At 32.0% G+C, this 25,873-nt stretch overlaps 1 protein-coding gene across 1 annotated transcript in view; it reads left to right on the top strand.

Annotated features, from left to right (window-relative positions):
* Positions 1-25,873, top strand: part of LOC111708941 (protein scribble homolog) — a 79,960-nt gene that overhangs the window by 13,126 nt on the left and 40,961 nt on the right. The window contains exons 11-19 of the mRNA XM_023482457.1: positions 645-730; positions 2,233-2,310; positions 8,302-8,366; positions 9,187-9,376; positions 12,312-12,453; positions 15,310-15,436; positions 15,692-15,998; positions 17,877-18,052; positions 21,949-22,021. Of these exons, the coding sequence (XP_023338225.1) occupies positions 645-730; positions 2,233-2,310; positions 8,302-8,366; positions 9,187-9,376; positions 12,312-12,453; positions 15,310-15,436; positions 15,692-15,998; positions 17,877-18,052; positions 21,949-22,021 (1,244 nt within the window). The remainder of the gene's footprint in view (positions 1-644; positions 731-2,232; positions 2,311-8,301; positions 8,367-9,186; positions 9,377-12,311; positions 12,454-15,309; positions 15,437-15,691; positions 15,999-17,876; positions 18,053-21,948; positions 22,022-25,873) is intronic.

Genomic DNA, 25,873 nt, shown 5'->3' with positions numbered 1-25,873 from the left:
AGCATTACTGTTATTTCCCCTGTATCACTTGTTGGGACTCCATCAGTATTTTTAAGGGGTCCTACTGTTGTCCTGTTAGATGTTTTTGATTTTATGTAGGAGTTGAAAGATCGTTGATTTTTATTATCAAGGGAAATTTTCTTCTCCAATTAATTTTTATTTTTCTCATACCTATATAAGACCTTTCTTGTCAAGACTTATCTTCTATATTGACAAAGGCTGAAGAAAGTTCAACATTTTTTTTTCTCCAAAAATCGAAGAAAAAACTCCAAAATTTTTCAAAATTCGATTTTTTTCACGGGCATCGCCTGCCACTCCAGCTAGTCTTTTGTAAAGTTTAAAAAAAGTTATGCAGAATTTTTTGTTCGAGTATAATAGAGATGGCCTTCAATGTAAAGTGGGACATTCCTGATTCACATCGGTGCACTTTAAACCTATATCTCAGCTATAATGAGGAAGATATCATTGTTTTATATCAATCTGGAAAACAGGAGAATTTGGACAATTTCATAGAGAAATATTAATTGGAAATCATTGTCAGAAAAACAGGGATATCTTCTTCATTAATGCTCAAAAGAAGGGTCAAATTTTTAGGGGGTCCCTTCAAAAATCCTCGACAGTCCCTTCAAGTTGTTTTTGTTTAGGTAATTGCCGTGAACTACATGTTCTTGATGTTTGTGGGAACAGACTTAATCATCTTCCCTTCAGTCTTACCTCGCTTAATCTAAAGGTAGAAGTAGAATTAGAATAAAGAAAATTCCCATCTCCCCTACCTTACCCTGAATAAATGTAAAATCAGGGTTTTCTTTAATAGTCTTCGCCAAGGGCGTTCTCAGGGGTGGCTTAACATTTTTCCTTTGCAGGGAGGGGGGCTCAGCATCTGTAACAAAGCCCGGAAAATCCCCTGGAAACCAAAGATTTTACTGATCCCGGGGTGGAAAAGGAGGGGGGGCTTTGATAACTTGCAAATATTTCCATTATTTTTTACCAAATTTTATCTTTCCTTGCCTCTTATTTTGTTCTCGTTGGATTAATAAGAATTAAGGAGAGGTTAAACTATCTTATGTTCCGGGTTTTAAATTTGGATTCAACCTTGTATCGATATTAAAGAAATGTTTGGAAGATGTTTTAAGTTGCTCATTCAGACGTCATATTTAAGTTATGAGTGTTCCACCCCTGCTTGAATTGCCCAGTAAAAAGTGCCAATAAAACAGCTGTTGTCATCTTATTGTTATTGTTATTGTGCTCCAAGTATATGATAAGAGCAGCACTATATGGTGGAATTTAAGGGATTGTTCATAAATTTGGTTCAAATACATTTTAGTAAAATAGATGCCAACGTAGAATTTGTACACTCTCAGTACAGCTGTATTCATAACTCAGTTTTTGTGTCCGACAAAATTTTTAAAAATAGTGATAATTTTAGGATAAGGTGCTTATCTTACAATAAAATAAGTCCAATTTTATGTGTTCTTTATTTTCTGTTTTTATAATTTATTCTTAATCTTGAAAAGCATGTCAACTAATGTGAGAAAATTTCGTTTTCCTTGTTACATTTGACACTTGTGACGTCGTGTATAATTGGTCTATTTCTCTGTTGCCACCTGTACTTGACAATCTATTTGGGGTGGATAGTATTATTTATTTATAAGATGACTTACTTTTGACAGCAATCTGGAGATTTCATTTTTGGGTTTTTATATTTAAAAAAGAATTATATTTAAAATAAGCATTACGTAATTAAAGTAAAATATGTTTCCCTACTTCACCGATAAGAATTACCTGATATTTTAAAAAACAGTGATTCGACCTGTTTCACCAAAAGCTCGACAATTTTGGTTTCTCTACACTGTTCTTTAACCTTATTCATTGTTTTGGTAGCTCTGGTTATCGGTTAAAAAGTATTCATAAAGATAGGCATGAATAAAATAATTTCCTAGACATGTCAATAATCCCATTATTGTCATAAATTTTTATTTTTTTTTATTTTGTATTGGATACTTCTTCTTAAATACAAGAAAAATCCCTTTTTTCAATTCAGTGATGGGAGGCTTTTTACAAAACACGTAAATAATTCCTTTTATGCAGCGTTCTAGTTATTAGCTTTTTAGTAAATGCATAAACATTTCATTTGGACAAATTCTAAAATGTTTTCACAGTGCACACACTCCCTTTAACACAAATGTTGTTAGTTCCTTGAAGTATCCGTGACTAAATTTTGTTTATGTTCAGGCCCTGTGGCTGTCTGAGAACCAGGCTAAGCCAATGCTTGCTTTCCAAACTGATTATGACGAACAAACTGGAGACCAGGTATTTAATCCATCTTTTTGTTTGGATCCAACAATAAACTGTTTAGTTTCCTTTGCAGTTTCACTGTTAAAGGGAGTGTTCGCGAAAAATGCAAGGGGGTATAGGCTTAGTGCGATAAAAAAGCGCTTTTGATCGCTACTAATCTTACTTCTATCTGTTGCGTCTATAAGGAGAAAATTGTTAAAGACGTCTCATACCGAATAACTTGGAGGCCATACAAATTCAGAAAATTGCAACTATGACTTAGACCGTAAAAAATCAATTTAATTTCAAACAAATCATTTAGATATTACAACCTATAAGTCATCGATTATCTTTCGCCACATTTGTACATATTTTATATTTTATAATATTTTTTTAATTAATTTGTTTATTTCTCTTGTCGCTAGCGCAACTATCTAAGAATGCCGCACACCACTCACAATTTTCGAAATCCATTGAGAACGTTTTCTAAAAAAATAAAATATCATAAAATATAAACTATATACAAATGTGGCGAAAGATAATCGATGACTATAGGTTGTAATAAATGATTTGTTTGAAATTAAATTGATTTTTTACGGTCTAAGTAGTATGTTGCATGCAATTTTCACAATTGTATGGCCGCTAAGTTATTCGGTATGAGACGTCTTTAACAATTTTCTCCTTATAGACGCAACTGATAGAAGTAAGATTAGTAGCGATCAAAAGCGCTTTTTTATCGCATTAAGCCTATACCCCCTTTCAGTTTTCGCGAACACTCCTTTTAAAGATGCTTGAGCATTTCTTGCATTTAAGAGTTAAATGCTTTTCGAGTCAGAAAACGACAGTGTCTTCCACATTGTTGATCAGATCAAGGTTTCAAGGGTACCATTGAAAACCCGGGCATTGCAATCTTCGCATGTAGGGTCACTTTAAATTAAGCTTATAGTCCTTTTAATTTAATTTTTCGCTTACATTAAAAAGTTTTAAATGTAAGCGTAAAAGCTTTGACAGAGTTTATTTCGAATATTTTAATAAAAGGAGAAGGTTTAATGCACCAAATACAGATGAAATGGATCACATTTCAACTGAATTAGTTTGAATCTAAATATCACATTATATTAAAATCAAGATTTGATGTTAAAATTTCTAGAAATCAACTCAAAATATAATGTTAAATTTTTCATTTCACATTTTAAAAATTTTCCAATTTGTTAGTTAGTGATGTTTGTTAGTTAGTGATGTGCAATGATTCAGAACTCTTTGATATATTAATAAAACAATTTTAAAAAAGATATTATTAACTCAAGAACTTCCCCCCCCCCTTTTTGATACTGTTTTAAAATCAANGAAAGAAAGTAAAAAACAATTACCACTGTCATTTTTAACCAGACAACATCTACCAATTGATTTTTTGAAAAGTTCTCTAAAAACAACTTAAATTATAATTTAGCGGCAATGGATGTTTGTTTTCTCTCTAATCCTAGTTTTATCTTAATTGTTCTATTATGAAAATTCTCTTTTAGGACTCAACTATACTTAGTTTAATCTGGAGGCATTGTTTGTTTTAATTAACAGACTTCGGGGAGGGGAGGGGGTGTCAAATGAGATCCACTGATAAAACAGTTATGTCATTCCTATGTAATTCTAATAAGAATGATTGAAAAATAGTAAATAGTACATTTTTGATGTTTCGTTTCAAAAGGTTTAGTGCAGATTTTTTTTTTTTTGCATTTTGATTGCTTTATATTATGGTTTTATAACATTGTAAAGTCTGAACAGTTTTACTCACACTTTATAAAAAAAAAACTCTTAGAGTCTTCTTGATAATGTTTTTATTTTATTATTGTTTGTATGTATATTAGCCTACTATAAATGCAATGTTAGGCCCAATGAATAATAAATAAGTGTTTTCTAAAGAGCTTAATGATTAGATATATACAGACTAATTATTAGGGTCATGCTTTCAACATCTAGTGTGTACTTTCTTTACAAACTGTTTACCAAAGAATATTATTTATGAACAAATATTAGTTCAGAAGAAACATGAATATTAAACTACAAAGATTAAAACTTCAGAGACGGGTTAAAGAATTTTATCAGTAGTTTTTCTTGAATTATCTAAACTATTTGATTATATTTTTTATTTAGTCACAACTTTTGTTTATTTATCCAAATTCAGATTTTTTATAAAACACATTTTTAAACTATTATTATTTGATTATTTTTACCCAATAATTATTTACAGAATGAAATTTGAAATATAATGTCTAAAAAATACCTATTCAGAATAAACTCATTGGGTCATTTAACCTTTCATGCTTAAAATTTAGTAAATTGTACTTTTAAGTCTATCTAAGTTAATTAGCATTATTATTTACTTTATTTTTTATTTACACCATAGCCTTTTAGGAGGCCAGAGGCCGAATTTAAAGAATTTAAGTCCACGAAAACCCGGTTTAAAATGAGCTCCGGCTTAAATCTTGAAACATTTGATACAATTTTATGTGAAACCAACCATAATAAAGCCGCCGCTTAAATTCAAACCGCGGCTCAAATTCTTTAAATTTGGTTTCAATTCGCCCTTTTAATGTTTTACAAATGATCACAGTTTTTTATATTATTAAATTTTTTAGGAAGTTTTTAATATTTTTGAATTTTTGTTAAAAAAAAACGACATGCACAAGGAAAGCTAATGTTCAACAGGATAAAAATTGTTCATTTTTTCGTTAACTTTTTTTTGAGAAACACAAGGATGGCCATTTTAGGTATTAATGTCAGAGTTACTGTTGAAATTAAAATCCAAATAGAAGATCCTGTAAAACAGTGTTAAAATAATAAATATGAAAGGGAAATTTAAAGATATAAGCTGAAGGGTTTTGTTCTGAAATGTTGGATGGGTCAATCTGCTGAACAATCCAGAGATGATTTCAAGGATGTACGGGGGAGGAAGACTTAAGCCGCCAAAAATTCCAGAAGAAATTCTGAGTTTAAGCATTTTTGACGTTTTTTTTATGCATATTTTATTATTTTATTTAAAATAGTATTTGTTTGATTAAAATTCTTTTCCTATTATCCTACTCCAATATCAGTTTAAAGGTATGAAATTATTCAGTTTTAATCCATTGCATTGTAGATTTCCTAATCCTTATTTTAACTCTGTCGGATTTATTTGTTCCTAGTTCAAAGTTTGTAGTTAATCGCTATCTCAAACAAAATTTAAACTTGATGTTATGTTATAAGGGCATGCTATAATAAGGATGAGCCAAGAGTCGCTTATTTGACATGTGAGACAACCAACTTTTTGAGTAAATACACCTTCCTGGTCTTGGACAAGCTTGGGCACATAACTCCCTGTCTTGCGTAAGACTACACACCTGTAGTATCTGCTCAGGTAGAGAGGATCCTCCTAGTCCAGTCCGAGTGCGTGTGGGCGCACGATAACGTCTAGGTCAGGAGCAGGGAGATCAACAGGGTGAGGGACCACCTGGTACCGCACAAGCAACAGGAACAGGTGGGCTTCTGGATCAGTCCTCCGGGGGTTTGAGAAGAACGAGAGAGACGAGAATCAAACTTGTATTATGAAGTAAACACGGAACGGCCTTAAGGTCTTCAGTAGATCAGTATTTGGAAAAAGATACCGCTAGAGATATGACATGGTAAAGAGAGATAGACAAGGGCATAATAAAGATCACAAAGTATCAGACATATAGCGGTGCCATCCTGGAGGATTCTAGAGGAGATCAGGAGTCATAGTGCAGCCGTGAACAGAGCCTAGAGACAGGTTGTGAGAGTGGGTGGCGGTGTATGATTAAATAAAATTACAACCCTGGCAGGCTGGCTTAGGCCGGAAATGAATTGGGGTGAAAAATGAAAGATTGGACATCAAAATGCGAATGTTTTCATCCTAACCCAACTTCATAGTAAATAAAAGATTTAATAGAAGGAGGGGGGGGGGGTTACATTTCAAGAAAAACAAATTAATTATCAAATTAATTGCAAAGTCAAAAATAATTAATGTGAAAATGCACGAGGCCGGATTTAATAATAGATTGATTGATTGAGTGTAACCTCTATTCTATTATCTTTGCTCGACTGATAGATTTCTCCTTTCAGAAAATAGGTTTTTCTTCAGCTCTGAAAATAACACTTAATAAAAAGGATAAATGGATAAAGAGGATTGGAAATTCTCTTGATATGTGGAACAAAAGGAACTTCTGAACTAGACAGCTTAACTGGAAATAAGAAATTTTCTATTTTCTCTAGAAAGGGTTCAGTTCGCAATTCTATTCGACAAGCTTTTATACAACAAAGGCCCAATCTTTTGTTAACATTACAATCTATACCTAGGGGAATTAAATCCTAACTGATAATCTTGGAAAGGATAAAGGGGGGGATTAAGGGTTCAAGCTATCAAGAAAAATCGATGAGAATTTAGTCAATTCTTAAAACCTTAAGCTAACAACAAGTGCTTTATTGTGCTATAATGTGAATGCGTTGCGACACTTCAAAGTTGATCCTGTCTTAAAAAATTTGATGAGGCTTTTCACATCTATCTGAATCTATGTGATTGATAAGATACCTCAAAATTACAGTGATAACCAGAAAAGTCTGAAATAGAAAGACGACTTTTAAACTCAAGTTAGGACTTAAACTAGTTCAATGATCATTGAATATTAATCATAGCAATTGATATAGTGTAAATAGACCTCTTTTCAATTAAATTGTGCTTTGCTTAATAAATAGCAAAAATATTTGCTTTTTAAGAACATCAAAACGCGTAAGTATTGCTATAATGTCGTCTTTCTATTTCATTGTTTTCTGAATATCATTGTAGACTGGGCATCATGTTAAATTTGTAAGTGTTAGTATACCTACCTATATTTTACAATAAAGTTCTTCGCTCATATAAACATATACATGATTAAACAAATTTTCCATTGTTTTTTATTCCACGGGCAACGACGGGCACTCTTGCATATATATACATAACTATATGTATTATTCATTTTTTTATATTTTATTGAAGATAAAAGGATATATCATCAATAATTCTTCAGACCACTTTGTATTAATCTAAATCCTGGAATAAAAGTGCATTTGGGGGTTAAAACAAACTTTTTTAAAATAAAAAATAGAAACTGTTGAGATATTGTCGATATTAAGAACTTTAAAATTTAGATTTGATTTTTTGGCTTTGTGTTTATATTATACCGCTATGCACTTCTGTCGAACTAAATCATCCCAACTAATATATTATAAAAAATCTCATATAATTTGACAGATTATGTTACTGGGATTCTAATTGATTAAGATTTGTTTGTTTCTAATTGATTCAAACAATAAAGGGGCTGAGATCGTAATTTCAAGTAACACTTATTTCCAAGATAGCAATGACCGATTTACAACGGTACCCTTGAAACTTTAATCTGAACAAAAATGTGGAAGATACCGTTGGTTTTCTAAATCGAAATGTGTTAATTTCTGTTATTTTCTCCATTGCTTCTTATGAAAATGAAATGCACAGGTCACTTTCGCAGAGTAACCTCAAATGAAAATGAAGAGTTTAAAGAAACAATAACATTGATGTCCAATTCATACAAGATCAGACAAAGCTTTTAATGCTACCGTTTAAATAGGGCATTTATTTTGAATATCTCCAAATGTTTGATAATTTGAAACTCTAAACCAATTTCTGAATCCATGAGAGCTGATTGAGATGGCTAAATTAGAGTGTATTGTTTCACGAAGAACTGAAAAAAAAATGTTAAACCTTCTGATGGTGCAGACTGCAGATATAAATTGAATAAGTATATTGAGCTTCTGCTTTTTAAACCTGTTCCCACATATTTATGGCTATAAATTTATTTATACAACTACCAAGATTTAGGTGTAAAACCGTTTAAAATTGTCAAGACGACATTTTATTAATTCTTTCGTTACTCCATAGTTCTGGGCTAAACGGCTAAACTGTGGCAAGTTTAAGTTTTGAATTCTAAAAGTTGCAACCTAAGATGATATTTTGTTTAGGTGTTGACCTGTTTCCTACTCCCCCAACTAGAGGTGGACGAAGATAGAGAAAGCCCTGGTCCTAGGTAAATATACTAAACTGAACTGAGGTCGTAATTAATGAATGGCAAACAAAGTTGAACCAGAGAAATAATTCAACTAATTTTCGCTATTCACTACTTCTCTCATCTGGTTTCTAATTCACAATTTATTTGAACCCTTTTTCATATCCAGTGACTCGTTGGTCAACGTTCGAGGATTCGACCAATGAGAGGTCCAGATATTTCCAACCTTGATCAATCAGGGTTAAACCAATGGGAACTGATGATTGTACTTTTAAGTAATGCCACCGAAGGTGGCGATTTTTTTGCATCTATTCTGAAAACTATTAAATCCTGACGTGCAAAAAAAGAAGACAATCTTTTTCTGCGCTTTTTAGCCGGATATTTTTTTATTTTATTTATCTCCCTGAATTTTCCCTGAAATTGAATAAAATTTAAATAAACAATTCACGTCAACTTTGTAAGATGCTCTCTTTTAAATTTGGTGTACAGAATACTTTTCCTGTTTGGAGCAAAGGGAAATCTACAGAATGTAGTTTATTCAATTTATTCATGATATACGATCCAGAATATATCTTCATTTCAAAATAAATATTGTACATTTAAAACGTTCACAAGAAGGTTTTGTAAGAGGGAGGGGGGGGGGAGGGGAATAAAATTAAATTTTTTCGGAAATGTTGATAAATAAGTTTTTAAAAAATTTATTTTCGTTAGATGTTATAGTTAGACTGCATATTTGAAACATACATACAATTTTCCACATATCGTTTATATATTTATATAAATATAATATTTTTATAAATAAGATAGTAATATTAAAAAATAATAGCTCTGATTATTACAGGAAAGATACGAACGGAGATGGATGGTGGAATAATCCTCAATCTTGGGAGACAAATCAGGTAAACATATTATTTAGAGGTAGAAACTTTAGTCGTGAACTAGCAGCGAAACTGGGTTTAGTATTTTTAAAAGTGAAAGTCAAGCTTTTCCTGTTAACATATTATATTAAAGAGGAAATTTTAGTCAGGACTTAACAGTGAAACTGGGTTTGGTTTTAAATTTGAGAAAACCAAGCTATTGTGTAAACACACATTATATATAAGTGGAAACTTTAGACAGGATAAAGCAGCGAAACTGGGTTTATTTTTATTTTTTCAAGAAAACCAACTATCATGTTAACATATTAACCATAGAGGGCAAATTTAGACAATATAGATCCAAACAGTTAAGTTGCATTAGTTTACAAGACTGAGTCTCCTTTTAACCTACGCTGCACATTGGCCATTGTTTTAACCTCACTAACTTACGTATACTTTTTTGTACCCCCTAGACATGTACACTGTACAGTTAAAACTATAAAGCTCTTTTTTAGCTTAAGTATTTAAGAAGTAGTTATTAGAATCCATAATAAATTTAGCTTGAGGTATGCAATCGTTAGATCACCGTGTATGAGTAACGAAATGAATGTGTTTACTACAAATATAATAAATACATACATATAGATATTTTGTTAAAAAATGTTTGGTAAAAAATACTCTTAGAATGTGATTAATAATGTATCCAAGATATTGCCTCTCTTCTATGTTGTATATTTACTAAAAGGTTAGATGGAAATATTATAAAAATCATATTGAATATTCTCAAAATATAGTCGTAAACAACTCCAGTGTGTGGGATATATTTATACTATTTTGCTTTATTTATTTGATTACTAACTGTTTTTCTATTAATTTTCCCGTTTTCTTGGAAAAGTAAATTCATTTTTTTCAATACAATGAAATTGCCAAATTAAACTTTCACGGTAAACTAGACAAAGGGAGAAAGTAAAATGTATGCGATATTACCGGTACGACTTTTTGACCTCGTAGCTCCACTAGCTTTGATTTTATGTACAAATGTACGGAGAGGAAATTTACCCGGTTACATAATTAGAAAACTCAAATATGGTTGTTCTTCTCAATAAGAGAAAGAAGATTTCAATCTTATGCACAACTTACTTCAGGTTGACGTAATTTAATTCCCCTTCATTTCAGTATAATAGATATTAACAGAATCTGCCAATGAATGATGGTTGTGAGAAGATCAAACTATATCTCTTGACGGGGTAAAAACATTCTTCATTTCATTGACAGTTTGAACCAGCTTGATAGATTATTATATAGAAGATGAAAACTTTCACATTTTTATCTTAGCATTATTTTCCAAAATGCATATTTTTAAAACTAAATATACTAATTTTGAATTATTCAAAGTTATGTCAAGGTAATTTTAAATTAACACGGTCACACCAAAGTGCTAAATTATCATTTAACCAAGCAGGCGTAAATCAGAAAAAATTTACACTGTTAAAAACTTTGTCATCATTCTCATAAATACACTAATTTAATTTACGCACCAATTGTATTATTGAATTTGCAAATATTTTTATTTTTGAGCGTGGAACCATAATTATATAGTAAATTGAAAAGTTATTAGATTTTTAAGGTATTCTTTTATTCTTTTTATTTATATAATAATTTTTAAGTCTGGGATCCTAATAATAATTTATAAGAAAAGTTATAAAATGTTGATTGATATGCTCTTCATTTATTCTTTTATCATGTCCGGAATCTTAATTAAAATGTTGAGAAAATTAAAAGAAATTGTTTGTTTTGGTTCAATTTTGCTGTATCCTTTAGTCTCTAGTGCATTAGTATGCATGAACAGCCATTCACAGCCAGCCGAACTATCACAATAAATAAATAAAATATACTAACATACAATACCCACCAAATTCTAGTCTTATTATATAATCATAACTGGAATTGTAGTTAAATTATTCTAAAGTTGCCACAAAAAAATGCATTATCAAAAAGTAGCTTCTTTAAAAATATTACATTTTATTATGAAGTTGGCACCTTAAAATAGTGTACATTCGGGAAGTTGATGCTTTATAAAGTGGGAATTTGGAAAATTCCCACTTTGAAAGTTGGAAGATCGAAAAATTGTTACTTTCGCGGGACGATGGCAATTCGAAAAATTAGCTGGAAAACATCTGTCAACATATGTTTTAATATACAGTTTTACATTTACTTACTCTTTCTAGCTCCAGTCAGATGAGAGTGAATACATTATCATCAGTGCTATGCATAGAAGTGCCAGACCCTCTCAGATCCTTTCTAATCAGATCTTTTCTAATCAGATCCTTTATAATCAGATCTTTTCTGATCAGATCCTTTCTAATCAGATCTTTTCTAATCAGATCTTTTCTAATCAGATTTTTCTAATCAGATCTTTTCTAATCAAATCCTTTCTAATCAGATCTCTTCAAATCAGATCTTTTCTAATCAGATTTTTCTAATCAGATCTTTTCTAATCAAATCCTTTCTAATCAGATCTTTTCAAATCAGATCTTTTCTAATCAGATTTTTCTAATCAGATCTTTTCTAATCAGATCCTTTCTAATCAGATCTTTTTACTTATGAAAAGGTGTGTGGCCACTTTAAATTCCCCTCATCAGACGTTTTCTTGAAAATCAATTGCATCCATAAAAATAAATTTTGATCTTTACAACCTGATGGTGTAAATCTTTGATATTTTAAACTATTCGCTCTGACAGAGTTAATATTTGAAACTATTTAAGATGTACGACATCGGGTTGCAAAGATATAATGTTTAAAAAAATAAGAGTTTGTGGCAGAAACTCAGTTCCTTTGTTTTGTTCCTTTTTGTATAAATTACAGATAAAATACTTTTAACATACATATTATCATTGCAAATCTTATGTTATGTTTATAAAACTGTACTTCGCATAGATATAATGATAAGCGAACAGTAGTTGAATTAAGAATACTTAGTTAAACCACTTATCATGGGTTGCCTGCTCAAATTGAAGAGAAGTGGTTCAAATAAATACGTGTAGTGCAACTACTTCTGGCTATTGACTAAATCTGTTGGGTTGAGATTAGTAAATAATATTTGTTAAAGGAACTGAAGGCAAAGGCCCACAAACTCTTTGGGTCCCCGACCAAGCCGAGCAGCGAGATGATCGAGGAGCTGCAGGACCAGGAGGAGGGGATGGAGGACGAGGGGATCCATCAGGACGAGGAGGACGAGGTCGCATATAAAGGTAAGACAATTTGAAGTCTAATCAAGGAATCAAAAGATTCAAAGTTTAAAGTTTCAAGGATACCATTGTTTATCTATCATGCATGATACCTCTCTTACTGTAGGGCATGATGTACATTGGTACAAGCGTTCTGACGAAAATGAAAATCACTCATTTTATCAGTCCATCCCCCCCCCAATTTCCCCTTCCGCCCCCCTCCGCATCTCAATCAACTGGCTAATTCTGATACACATATATTTTCCATTAAGAAGCGGGTACTCATTGTAAGATATAAGAAGGAATAATTGACTCATTCTTTTGCAGGGGCGTATACAGGATTAAAGCTTTATCAGATTATAAAGAAAATTTTAGTTTTGAAATTAACTTAGAATCAATTTTAAGCGCAGGATGACCCACTTTTCTAATGCATTGTGTAGTGCTCAGCCTCTAAAATTTGATTTTTTAGAAATAACAGACATTTTTTTTTAAAATGAATTATTTCTGTAAATTTTAAAAAATGAGGAAATAATCGAGTTTGATAAGGGACGCTCTGTGTATTTATATATCTTGTTCATTATATCCAATCTATGACGTCAGGACGACGCATTGGTAAAACTGTGTAAAGGGTACGGGTCACTTACTCACCCATTATTAATTCATCTTTTTCTTCCTTGATCTTTTGCGTCATGGGTCACACTCATTGTCCCTCTTTATGTCTTCTCCTTATTCCCTTACGGCATGGGTCACACTCACTTGTCCCTCTTTATATCTTCTACTTATTCCCTTACGGCATGGGTCACACTCACTTGTCCTTCTTTATTTCTTCTCCTTATTTCCTTGAGTCATGTCGAGAAGGGTTCAAGACAATATAATTAGTTGATTAATTCAATTTGATTTTAATCCTGCTTTAATTATCCTTGCCAGGCGCGTAACTGGGAGTTTTAGAGGGGGAGGGGGGTGCACAAATTAATTTTATGATTTTGAACATAAGAAATAAATATTAAAACACCCCTAAAATAAACATATTTAGTAATGTAAATGGTGCATAATTGAAAGACTGTGTGTCAAGTTCTTGGTCCATAATTTGGTTATGTAAATAGTTGGAACTTAGTCAGTTAAACTTTCTTCTGCTTCCAAATANCCACCCACTGAGCTACGTTTATATATTTTTATTTTTGACTGTCTGTTTGTCTATCTTTTTGTTTATACCCAATAAACGGCTGAACCAATCTGTCTAAAACTTGACCGAATTTTTAAATGTTGTCATAAAAAAAATTAGTTTTTATTTTAATTTGGAAATCTGCTGATAATGAAGTTTTTATTATTTATTTATGAAGGCGATGGAAATCCTTGTCAACCATCTAGAAATTAGCAAATTTTTGCCTTTCTGGGATATCGTTTAAGTAATTTTGTTCTTCCTGCCTTTTTCTTTTCCCCTAGAAAATAGAAGACTGTCAGTACAAAAGAATAATTAATTTCGCAAAGTTAATTATCTCTTATATATTGCGTACAAAACTATTATATAACTTTGTTAAGATAAAGTTATGAATTAGAATATTTTCTTGACTAATAACAAAATTTAGAAAATCTTGTTGGCTAATATTTAATTTCGTCAATTTCTAACGAAATCGCAGATATCTATAGAAGTTATGCACCCAATTTTAAGACCGGGTCGGCTTTAAAATGATGTAACGTCTCCGCATTTGGTTTTACCTCAGACAATTCCACGGTTATTTTTTTTGTAGCCATGTATATATTTTAAAACTGTAATGCTCTCGCTTCTAGCTTTAGCTTTAAAGGAGTAGTTGGGAAAATCCTGATCCTCAATGGCGAGAGAGTTTTATACTTAAATTTACAGTAAACTTGGACCCAGTTTGTTATTTTGAATTGTCTTCAAACCGGATCCGGCTTGTTCAGAAATCCGGTTCCTAAGGACCGCTTCTTAGTGCTTGCCGGAGACAACCCTTAAATTAATGAAAGTAAGAAGTTGTATATGTTCTGGTATATATCTTGATACATCTTTCTCATTAACTATGATATATCATGCTAATATACTAGATATACAGAATACTGTAAACATATATCTACCCGCTAGATGTGATGTAAGGGGGTATCATTTATTAGAATAACATTCACAACATCCTAGCCTGCAGTCTGCGGAGAGTAAGAACAAGTTTTGTTAAAACCATTTTATAGGGTGACACGGTCCGGTCAGCCCATGGATACGTTTCGGCGACTAGGAGCGCCGACCCCTTTTTCATTGAATGATGGGTTGTCCTTTAATAATAATAATAATAATAATTGGATCAATATTGCATATTTTTAATTATGCATTTTGATATAAATCCCGTCTTTTCTCATAATTTATTACGGATAATCCTCTTGTGTTTAACCCCCCCCCCCCCACACACACCACCTGAAAAAAAAACATTAAAAGGACTGTAGACGTAATTGCAAGTTAATTCAATCTTTTTAAAGGGAGGTTTTTACAAAATTATTTTAATTCTTTTAATAAAAAAATCTTTCACCGTTCCCCCTCCTCCATGAAAAAGTTTGCCAACCTTGCTTTGATGCAGTATTATACCCGGTTTTAGAGTAAATGATTTATTTTATTAAATTGAACCCAGCTGGGGCCCTCCTATTGAATTGAAGAGGATTATATTCAAGTGTTCTGCAATTTATTTCCAATGGAACCCGTCTATTAAAAACTTTATAGTTCTACTGGAAATAAAGGTTGTAATAAATTTGTAAAATATCGACTTTGCTTGAACTTAATTGTGAACATTTAGCTTCGGTCAGGACTCAAATGTTTTGATTATAACAAGTTTAATAATAAGGTTTAAACAAAATTGAAAAATAACAATTTCTTAATTTTAGAACGAATCCGGAATGAGTTGAACCGCGGACTTCAGGAAAGGCGCACTTCAGCTGAACTCACAAGCGCAGTGCCGCAAACAGATATTTTGGATAACACAGCTGCACGTGGTCGAGCAGAGCTAGCAAGGTACCATTAAATCTGGGAAAATTCACTTCGATAGTTAATTTGTTATACGACTCTATTAGTCTGACAACAAGTCATTCAACCCAATGCCCTTTAAATTATCTAAGTAACTTTATGGTAATTTTCATGAATTAAATATCAGACATCAGCATAAAGGGTTGCAAATCGTAGAAGGAGGGTAGAAATTGCATCAACAGTATATTTAACGCTTGGTGTAATTTTGTTTCGAAGATGTTAACATTCATTACTTTGTTCTAGTGAAGTAATCGAGGCTGATTTCAGACAGGGTAGCCTAGCTGACCGTCAACTTCCAGCCAGCCTAGCAGCTCGCCGTCAAAACAGTAATCCTAGTGATCCCGGTGTAGGGAGTGGGGCTAGTGCTAGTGGTGGCAGTGCTTGTGTTAGTAGAGACAGTGAGGATGATGAAGGTGATCGGCTTGGTGCAGTTAGGTTTGATACCGAGGAGGAGTCGGGAGAAGGAGGAGGGGTTGATGGAGAGGAAAAGATGAGACTTCATAGACGGGATACTCCGCATCATCTTAAGAATAAAAGGATAAACCAACAGGTAGATTATCAAAGGTCGGAATTAATGAAAGCAGATGTGGATTAACTGGGTATGGTCTCATTTAATGGCGGTCTAAATTTTTTTTTTAACTTGTTTTTTTTTATGCTAAAATTCCTTAAAAATATATTTCGGTCCATGCTTCATTACTTAGATTCTAAATAATTTTCTTGGCTTTAAAAAAATGTATAAATTTTAATTTGGCAAAGGGGATGGTGGAGTTGGTTAGGTTATCATATCGAAAGCTATATCAAACGAAAGCTAGGAACCCCAGGAATACAGTAGCAGCAACAAATCCAGTGTTTGACCTTCAAATAACCTCTTACGACCTCTAATGACCTCTTTGACCTCCAAAAATGAAAATGTTTTAACTATGACTTAATGCATATCAAACGAAAGCTAGGAACCCCAGCAATACAGTAGCAGCAACAAATCCAGTTTTTGGCCTTCTTATGACCTCTAACGACCTCTAATGACCTAAATGACCTCCACATATGAAAATGTTTTAACTATCGCTTTATGCATATCCAACGAAAGCTAGGAACCCCAGGAATACAGTAGCAGCAACAAATCCAGAGTTTGACCTTCAAATGACCTCCAAAAATGAAAATGTTTTAACTATGGCTTTATGCATATCAATTAAAAGCTAGGAACCCCAGGAATACAGTAGCAGCAACAAATCTAGTTTTTGACCTTCTAATGACCTCTTACGACCTCTAATGACCTAAATGACCTCTAAAAATTAAAATGTTTTAACTATGGCTTTATGCACATCAAACGAAAGATAGGAACCCAGGAAATGCCGTAGCAGCAACGAATCCAGTGTTTAACCATCTAATGACCAAAAATAAAAATGTTATAACTATGACTTAAAGCATATGAAAAGAAAGCTATACGACCCAGGGAATACAGTAGCAGCAACGCATCCAGTGTTTGTCTTTCTAACAACCTTTAATGACCTCCAAATTGAAAATGTTTTAACCATAGTATGTATTTCAAATGAAAGGTAGGAACTTGAGAATACAGTGGCAGCAACAAATCTAGTGTTTGAACTTCTAATGACCTACAATGACCTTTAATAACCTCCATGAAAATATTTAAATATGGCTTTAGGCATGTCAAACAAACATTAGTAACCCCCAAAGAATCGAGTAGCAGCAACAAATCCAATGTTTGAATTTCTAATGACCTCTAACGACCTGTAATGAACTCCAAATTGAAAATGTTCTAAATAAGGATTTATGTTTATCAATCAAAAGCCAGGAACCAAGACAATAGTACTGGATTTGTTGCTGCTACTGTATTCCTGGGGTTCCTAGCTTTTAATTGATATGCATAAAGCCATAGTTAAAACATTTACATTTGTGGAGGTCATTATGGTCATTAGAGGTCATTAGTGTTCGTTAGAGGTCATTAGAAGGCCAAACACTTGATTTGTTGCTGCTACTGTATTCCTGGGGTTCCTAGTTTTTGTTTGATATGCATAAAGTCATAGTTAAAACATTTTCATTTTTGGAGGTCATTTAGGTCATTAGGGGTCGTAAGAGGTCATTAGAAGGTCAAACACTGGATTTGTTGCTGCTACTGTATTCCTGGGGTTCTGTTTTTAAAATATTTTTTTGATTACTATTCGGGGAACAGTTTTGGGGTATTTTTGGCAAATTATGATCTTTTTGAATTGATGAATATTTCAAATTTTGTTCCCAGTTCATCGCTATTGGCATAATTTGTCATCATAACTTGCAGAATTTGAAGCATGAATTGCCATATTTATAAAATTGGAAGGTCCCATTTTTTATGTGAGGACCATTGAATATTGTATTTAATTTTGAAAACAAATATTGCCTGAGGGTTAACTTAATATTTATGTTCTTCTTCTAGATTGACAAGGACAAGGTGGCTGACATCATAGCTTTAGCTCTTCAGAAGAAAGGAGTTGATGGTGTGGAAGGACGGGGTGTATCCCCGTTACCCTTAGATCTGGGTCTACCCAACCCTATGGTTAGACCTGTGTCTGCTACTGAACCTGTACCTGTACCTCCTAGATCTAATATCAGGTAGGAATAAATACATTATATGCATACACTATATACTACAGGGGTTGGGTTTCACTAAAAACTTGAGACAACAACTGAGATATTGTTCAGCTTTCTAATGACAAATTTGTTTCAAAAGAAATGTTGAATTTTTTGGCCTACGCTTTATCTTTGGATAGCCTCAAAAGATCAAAACTGCTGTTAAGTGGGACAACCAGGCCCTGTTTGTACTAAAAATAATAAAATATGTTCAAACATAAAGATACCTTGTACAGTACACCCGTAATTTTTCATTTGTTATTAACTAATATGTGGAAAATAAAAGTCTCCATAAACAATGTAGGTAAGACCAAGGAAAATCACAAAATCCTCTATTGTAGTTTTGGAAATAATATTAGTACTTCTCAGTACACAAACATCTTTGGGGTTTCTAGCTTAATACAAGGATTTAATGCAAGGAAAGTTATTTCAGAAGTGTACACATCTTTTGTTCTGCAGTGTACTGTCTCTGGGCGGTAATGTAAACACAAGACGGATGTCAAAGCCTCACATGGGATCCATCTTTCACATAAAAAATCAAGGAAATATTCTGGTCATAGGAAACTATTATGTGAATTATCAAAATTAACAAAATTCAATGCTTTTAACCTCCTCGGATACTATACGAACACTGATGCATCTATTCTTGTTTACAATTCCGCCCAAAGAGAACTGGTTTCAATGTGTACGCAGAGTATACACGACCGCAATTAACTTTCCTTGCATTACACCCTTGGCTTAATAAAAGTATGAAACAAGATCCCTTTTTTAAAAACCGTTAGATATGCACTGTTAGGTTTTCAAAATTACACTAGATTAGAATGTTGGATTAGTTAACAAACAGTAAGAAGAACTAAGTTGAAGAAGGTTTTGTATATATTGGAAGAAATAATATCTGTTGTGATTGAATCGAATATTAATTAAAGGGACTGTAAGCGTAATTTTCCTTCATGTAAAGAGAGAAATGATAATTCACAATAGTACCCTTGAAACATTTAACTGATCTTTTCATTACAGATTGTTTCCTATTTATCTACAGAAATGTTGTAACGTTGATCAGTTGGTTTTCAGCTGTTCTTTTATATTTAAGCAAGATAAATATTTTCTAGAAGTTGCGGAAAATAGATATTTACAACAAAAAACTGGGAGCTGTACATCGAGTATTCTTCATTTTTGATGAATATAAGTAACATCAGATCAACTGTGTGGAGTTCACTGTACGCTAGCGTACTCTCTTGTTTTACGGCAAATCAAACACCTTTTTAGAGATAAGCACGCGGAGATTGTAATATATTATGATATAAGGGTTACTGTTGTAAATCAAGCATTTCCCTATTTGTGTGGAGGGTCACCTGACATTACTCTTACAGTCCTCTCATTTAATAAAAACCAATTTAAATCTGAACAGAACATTTAGCTCTATCTACAACTACACTATTTTATTTATAAACAAGTTTGTGTGTGAAGTTTACTGTTAATTTGCAACTTTTAGTTATTGCATGCATTGCTCTAAGTTGTTTTAACTTATCAGGAAACTGCACTCTGCTAAACTTTTCAATTGAAAACAACCCTCTTTTAGAGGAAAATTCAATCTTTTAAAAACAGGGGTAAATTTTGTTGCAAAATAATTTTATCCCTCCTCACCTTTTTGAGAGAATCTGTTACTAACCTTTTTTCAGAGATTTATTAGCTGAAATGGGGAAAGTAAATATTTTCCAAAAAAAAATTGTTCAATTTGAACCTGCCTAAATAAGTGTTTAGATTAGGAGGATTTAATAAAAATTACCAAATTTTGGGCAAAAGTATTTCAAATGGTGTAAAAGTTGTCTTTAAATTAATTTCCTAGAGCTTAAAAAATCATTCTTTGTGATATGTGAGATGAGATCTGCAAGAAGCCACATATACTCCTGAAATATAATTAGCCTTAATAACTGTTATTGTGGTTTTATTATGAGAATCTGTTTGAATGGTTTGTGTCCTTGGTATATAGGCTCTCGAATCTTCTTTAAAATCTCCCATTAATCTCCCCATTTGATTTTTCTTTAGTTCATTCAAATCAATTTTATCAAACAATTCAGAAAATGTATTATATATGAAATATTTTGTATTGAATTTAGAGAAATAAATTAAAAGTATTGAACAGACTCTTCATTGACAATAAATTTGGTTTATGCTTTTCCCAAAGTCAAAATGTTTTAGATTAATCAGAAAGTTTAAAAATTAGTTTAATATGCTAAAATTCTTGGATTTGCGTTTTGAACTTAAATTAATTTGCAAATATTTTCTAATATTTGAATATTAGGAATGGTGGGGGGGGGGGGGGAGCTTTTAAATGTGTTATTGTGTAGTTTTGTTTAAGGTGTTTTTAAAATTTACTTTAAGTCAAAGAGAAAATTAAGATATATTGGTTTATTCAAACAAGATTTATTAAATATGAAATAAAAAGCTATGAAGTATGCCGGCATATCCAGTTAAATCCTTGAATCCCATTCTGACAGAACTTTATGCAATAATACAATTGTATTGATCCAAACAGAAATTGGCAGAATCCATCAAACCGCTCCAACCATTTCAGGGGTATTTATTTTCCATCTGAAATAAATTGAAATAATATTTATAATTAATATTTAAAACATGCAATAGTATCCTTTTGTAAAGTAAAAATCACTGCTTGGATCCGCAACATTTTTGCTTTCTCGGATCTGGATCCGGATCCAAGGGGCAAAATATCAACTAAACATTGTTAAAAATTTTCCTCAGAACATGAATCTCAATTGTCAACTAATAAGAGGTTATTAATGACGTCACCTGTTTTTGTTTTGGATGATCAAGTTTCAGCAAAAAAAATAAGTGACAATTTGAATTTTGAAATTAGAAAATTTTTGATTTGTTCAAAACATAAGTATATCTGAAAGAAATGTTCATGACTAGAACCTGGGTGAAATGAAATGGAACTTATGAACTGGCGACCCACTTTGTAAGTTTAGAATTAAATGTGTATTAGAGATTTTTTATCATTTAAGTTAAATTCTCAAATGCAAATTAAAGTTTTCTGATTATTTTTGAATAAAAATTTCAAATATAATATTTAAACACAATTAAATATCCCCTCTTCAGACTTTCATGTCTTTTGCTGAAGTTTTACACTTAATTAATTAACTTTTAAACTTTGATATAATTAATTTTACATTGAAATCAAATGTAATTAATCTTACTTAAAAATTGAATCAGGGGTTGTACAATTTATTTGATATTTGATGAAGATATTTTGAGGATAATAATAAAAAGTTTCTAGTCACAAAACAGTCTGTTTTCTGTATTTTTGTTCTTATTTTTCCTCTTTTTTCTGTCTCTGTGTCAGAAAGAACTTTACAAAGTGCTGAGAAAACTTTTGTGATACCTCTCTTATCTTCGATTTTATTGGAAATACAAGCCCAGCTCTCCTACAGGGATGTTGTAATATAAAAAAATTAGAAATGATCCAAGAAAAAGTAAGAAAAACAAAAATTATCTTTATAAAAATAAAATTTGCCATTGAAAAAAAACATAAGACAGTTTTTTTCTTCTAAAAACTTGAATGATTAATGTCGGGACTTATTGGCGTCTTAAGTATTGGCTGGCTTTGAATGGCTGAGCATTCTAATGTTTTTTTTTCAATTTAGTTGTTTACTTTCGAACGTCTTTCATTCATTATCGGAATTTTGCTCAGCCTTACCACCATCTGATAAATGGGGTTTGATAGTTAAATCAACCTTAGGTAGAAATTAAAATTGACGATTTTTTATTAACTTTTTTTTATTTTGATTTTGTCTAATAACATTATGATTTAATTCGTTAATTAAAAAAAAAACCACATTAATTAATTGATCTTTGGCCAGTCTTAGTTGGGTAGTCTCTGGTTTAACTGATATAAGTCCAATAATCAGATATATAGAAAACACTGAACCTCAGGCAACCTTAGATATCCTCCACTCACCAGTTCCAGTTTAGAAAATATTATTCCTACAACTCAACCATTTTAATAATTTTAAGTGGCTAGAGCTAGACATATTCTTTTATATGTTTCTTGAACGTGATAATTCCATAGGGTACTTAACTCTATGTACCCTGCGTCTGGTAACTGGTTTCTGAAGAAAAAATAGCAAACTTGCAAAACCAAATGTTTTTTGCGAAATCTGATTATTAACAAATAATGTGAAAAACAAAAACAAAAAATGCACAAATTGCAACAAATTATACATATTTGAAAAGCCCTTGACCCACCGAATTTAAATCTTTCAAAAAAATGTCAAACTTACTAAAACCTAAATATGTATTCAAGAAAAGCTGAAAATATGCAAATTCCCTTAAAAGGCGTCTGTGCAAAATCTGTGCAAAATTTCTTTGCACAAATTGTAAGATCTGGTTGCTTTTGTTAAAGGCTTTCCAAAGAGCTGGAAAATGTTTATATCCAATGATTTGAAGGAGGTCTTAATATAGATTTAATCTGGTAAAGGTATAATAAGACATTTAGGCAGCATGCCCGAGGACTCAGGCAGTAGGTTTAAAAGCCCAGCTTTTAGCCTTAAGGAATGGGCATGTGGTAGTTAGAAAAGTCAGAAAATTTGAGCGTCCTAGCTCAAATACCTTTTGAGTTATTGCAAAAAAAAAAGATAGTGTGGGGGTGAAATTGCCCCCCCCCCCTAACTTAATATCAGGCCTTGATTTTCCTTATTAACAACACAAATTATTTTTAGAACTCAACCACTTTAATTATGTTAAGTGGTGAGATCTAGGATTTGGCCAAATATCAATATTATTTTTATGGATGTTTTAACGTAATAATTCCCCATTTGCTAATTAATATCAGAGCTAGATTTTTCTGATTTTTGTCGACGTCAAAAATTATATCTTAAAACCATAAAATTAGTTTTAGCCATTTTACTTTGTTTCTTATTAATTCATAGGTTTGAAATAATATTTTGTAATTTTTCGTACATTTTATTTGTTTCTTATTATTTTTAGTGGGTTTGAAATAATTTTTGGTAATTTTTTGTACATTTTATTTGTTTCTTATTATTTTTAGTGGGTTTGAAATAATTTTTGGTAATTTTTTGTACATTTTATTTGTTTCTTATTATTTTTAGTGGGTTTGAAATAATTTATTTTTCGTACATTTTATTTGTTTCTTATTATTTTTAGTGGGTTTGAAATAATTTTTGGTAATTTTTCTTACATTTTGCTTTGTTCCTTATTATTTGAGCGGGTTTGAAATAATTTTTGGTTATTTTTCGTACATTTTACTTGATTCTTATTATTTAAGTGGGTTTGAAATCATTTTTGGTCATTTTTCCTACATTTTGCTTTGTTTCTTATTATTTGAGTGGGTTTCAAATAATATTTGGTCATTTTTCTTACATTTTACTTTGTTTCTGAGCGGGTTTATTTGAGCGGGTTTGAAACAAGGAGTATGGAATAGAAGGGAGATACAACTGACGCGGCCCGCCCTGCCATATGATTATGCATGCTTTGCAGACGGGTACTCCATTTGGTTTAAGAAATATTCAGAACAGGTTATTGTATACGCGGTAATTGTACATCAGACAAATATTTCTAAAACAAATGAAGTACCGTCTGTATAATCATATGGTAGGGCGGGCCGCGTCAGTTGTATCTCCCTTCTATTCTATACTCCGTGGTTTGAAATAATTTTTGGCCATAGTGAACTTATCCAATTTTTTCTTTGGTTTTTATTATTTGTCGTTTCTCTACTCTCTGTAAAATTGTGTCTTGTGTCCCAAGTTTTCTAATTTCTGGACACGATGAAAATTTAGACCAAATCTTGGGCAAATAAAATCTTGCAATCAGAAAGATATTTGCTCAGTACAAAGTCAATCACTGATAGATATTAGATTTCAACTTTCAGATTTCTTTTTTTTTAGAAATAACTTATCCATTCACGTACATTTTTGAAAATCAATTTTTACTGAAAATAACTCACTCCTTTTATACTAAATAAAGAAATCAATTCTGTAGAACGTAGTAGAGTGTTTCTTATCATATTGTACATCTCAAAGATGTTATATATATTAAGAAATCCCAATTTAGAGTTATGCATTATTCAATGTAATTTGGGACATCCTTCACACGCTGAAATGTGTTTAGAATATACATAGTTTCTAGAAAAAATGCATTTAAGTTTGTAATATTCTAAAGTTTTCATTTTCCTCATCAAAGCTCTTTGATTATAAAGTTGTTTTCAGCGTTTACTATGCATCCCCGGCCTGAACCTAGGCTAGAGTTGGCCTGGTTGGATGGGTTTAGGTCAGGGTTACTCCTAGAGTAGGTTCCGGTCAGAACAAATATCAAATAGAGAAGGTTTTGGCCCGGGTGCCTCTAGTAAAATCAAATATTTTCCAGTCCAAATAAGAATTGAAATAGGAGATCAAAAATTGTGAATTTTGGCATGTACGCTGTACATTGTACAGTGTACGCCGTACACCTGCTCTTTAAATGTCATATCTAGAGGTTTTTTAATCTATGATAATATTACTAAGAAATAGGCATCGTTGTGAGGTCTTTTTAAAACAGTTGAGTGCTTTTGGCGTCAGAGGTTCCCTGTAAGAATCCTATATTTACAGGGCAAAATCTGATTTTCATCAAGTTTGTTTTTTCTGATTATGTAAAAAAATTTCTCAAATCACTAAAACTATTTTGAAAAAAGTTTACAAGTACTAGTCTACAAATCGTTCTGAAAAATCGTTTTGTTTTGTTTCTTTGATTTGAAGTTAAAATGTTGCATAACGTAGTAATAGCAAACATCTCAAATTCTTGTGGAACTTTTTTAATGGCAAAAGCAAGCCTTAAAGTTATTATTTCGTAGTAATACTGGGCAATTAAACTGAAATGATTGATAACGGGTCCCAAAACGTTGCCCATCCCTAGTGTTAGTGAGCTAATAACATTGAATCACACTATGAATGTTCAATTGTTCATTGTGCATAAGCAGCATGATCTCAAAACAATTTTATCAATGACAGTAAATACTTCACTCTAATTCTATAAGTTCTTAAATAATATCTAAAATCTAAAAAGTAAAAAATTGTTAGTTTGTCTTAAAAATTGACTATTCGATAAAATAAAACATTGGGATGATTTGGATGTTTTCCTACATCTCAGTTTGAATTTAATGAATTTAAGTCGCGTTTCAATTGAGCTCCAGCTGAAATCATGAAATATTTAATACAATCTTAAGTGGAACCAACCATATTTGAGCCGCGGCTCAAATTCTTTAAACCCGGCCTATGGAGTAAACCCTGGTTTAGAATTGATCAAGGAGAGAAGGCAGAGAAATATTGCCTAACCTGTATTAAACACAAACATCCAGGGTCAAGAAGTACACATAGTTTATATCTTAGTGTTCCAGGAGTACAAAACAACAGGTACTTGTCTGGATAAATGAGTGAGCACGTAAAGAGTAGATATGTAAACAACGCGACAGTTACACTTGGAATTGGTTTATTGCATGCACCTTTTCGGTACTGGAGGCACTAGCTAGGAAAATTCACAAAGAACCCCCAGTAAAGTTTATACTTATAGAGTACACATGTATTTAAGTACATAATGGTTCAGCTTGAAATTGTTTTAATGCAGTTATACCCAATAGCTAGGAACATTCACATGGAACCCCCAATATAGTTGATTTGCATAGAGTACACACTAAACATGCATTTAAGTACACAAGGGCTCGACTTAAAATGGTTTTCATGTGCTTTTCTCCTCTAGAGGCGGAATCTTGAACATATAACCTGGACCCCCCCCCCC

This window comes from Eurytemora carolleeae, unplaced genomic scaffold (genome assembly GCF_000591075.1).
Source record: "Eurytemora carolleeae unplaced genomic scaffold, Eaff_2.0 scaffold168, whole genome shotgun sequence".
Taxonomy (NCBI): Eukaryota; Metazoa; Arthropoda; class Copepoda; order Calanoida; family Temoridae; genus Eurytemora; species Eurytemora carolleeae.
This window is presented reverse-complemented; position numbering and strand designations above follow the sequence as displayed.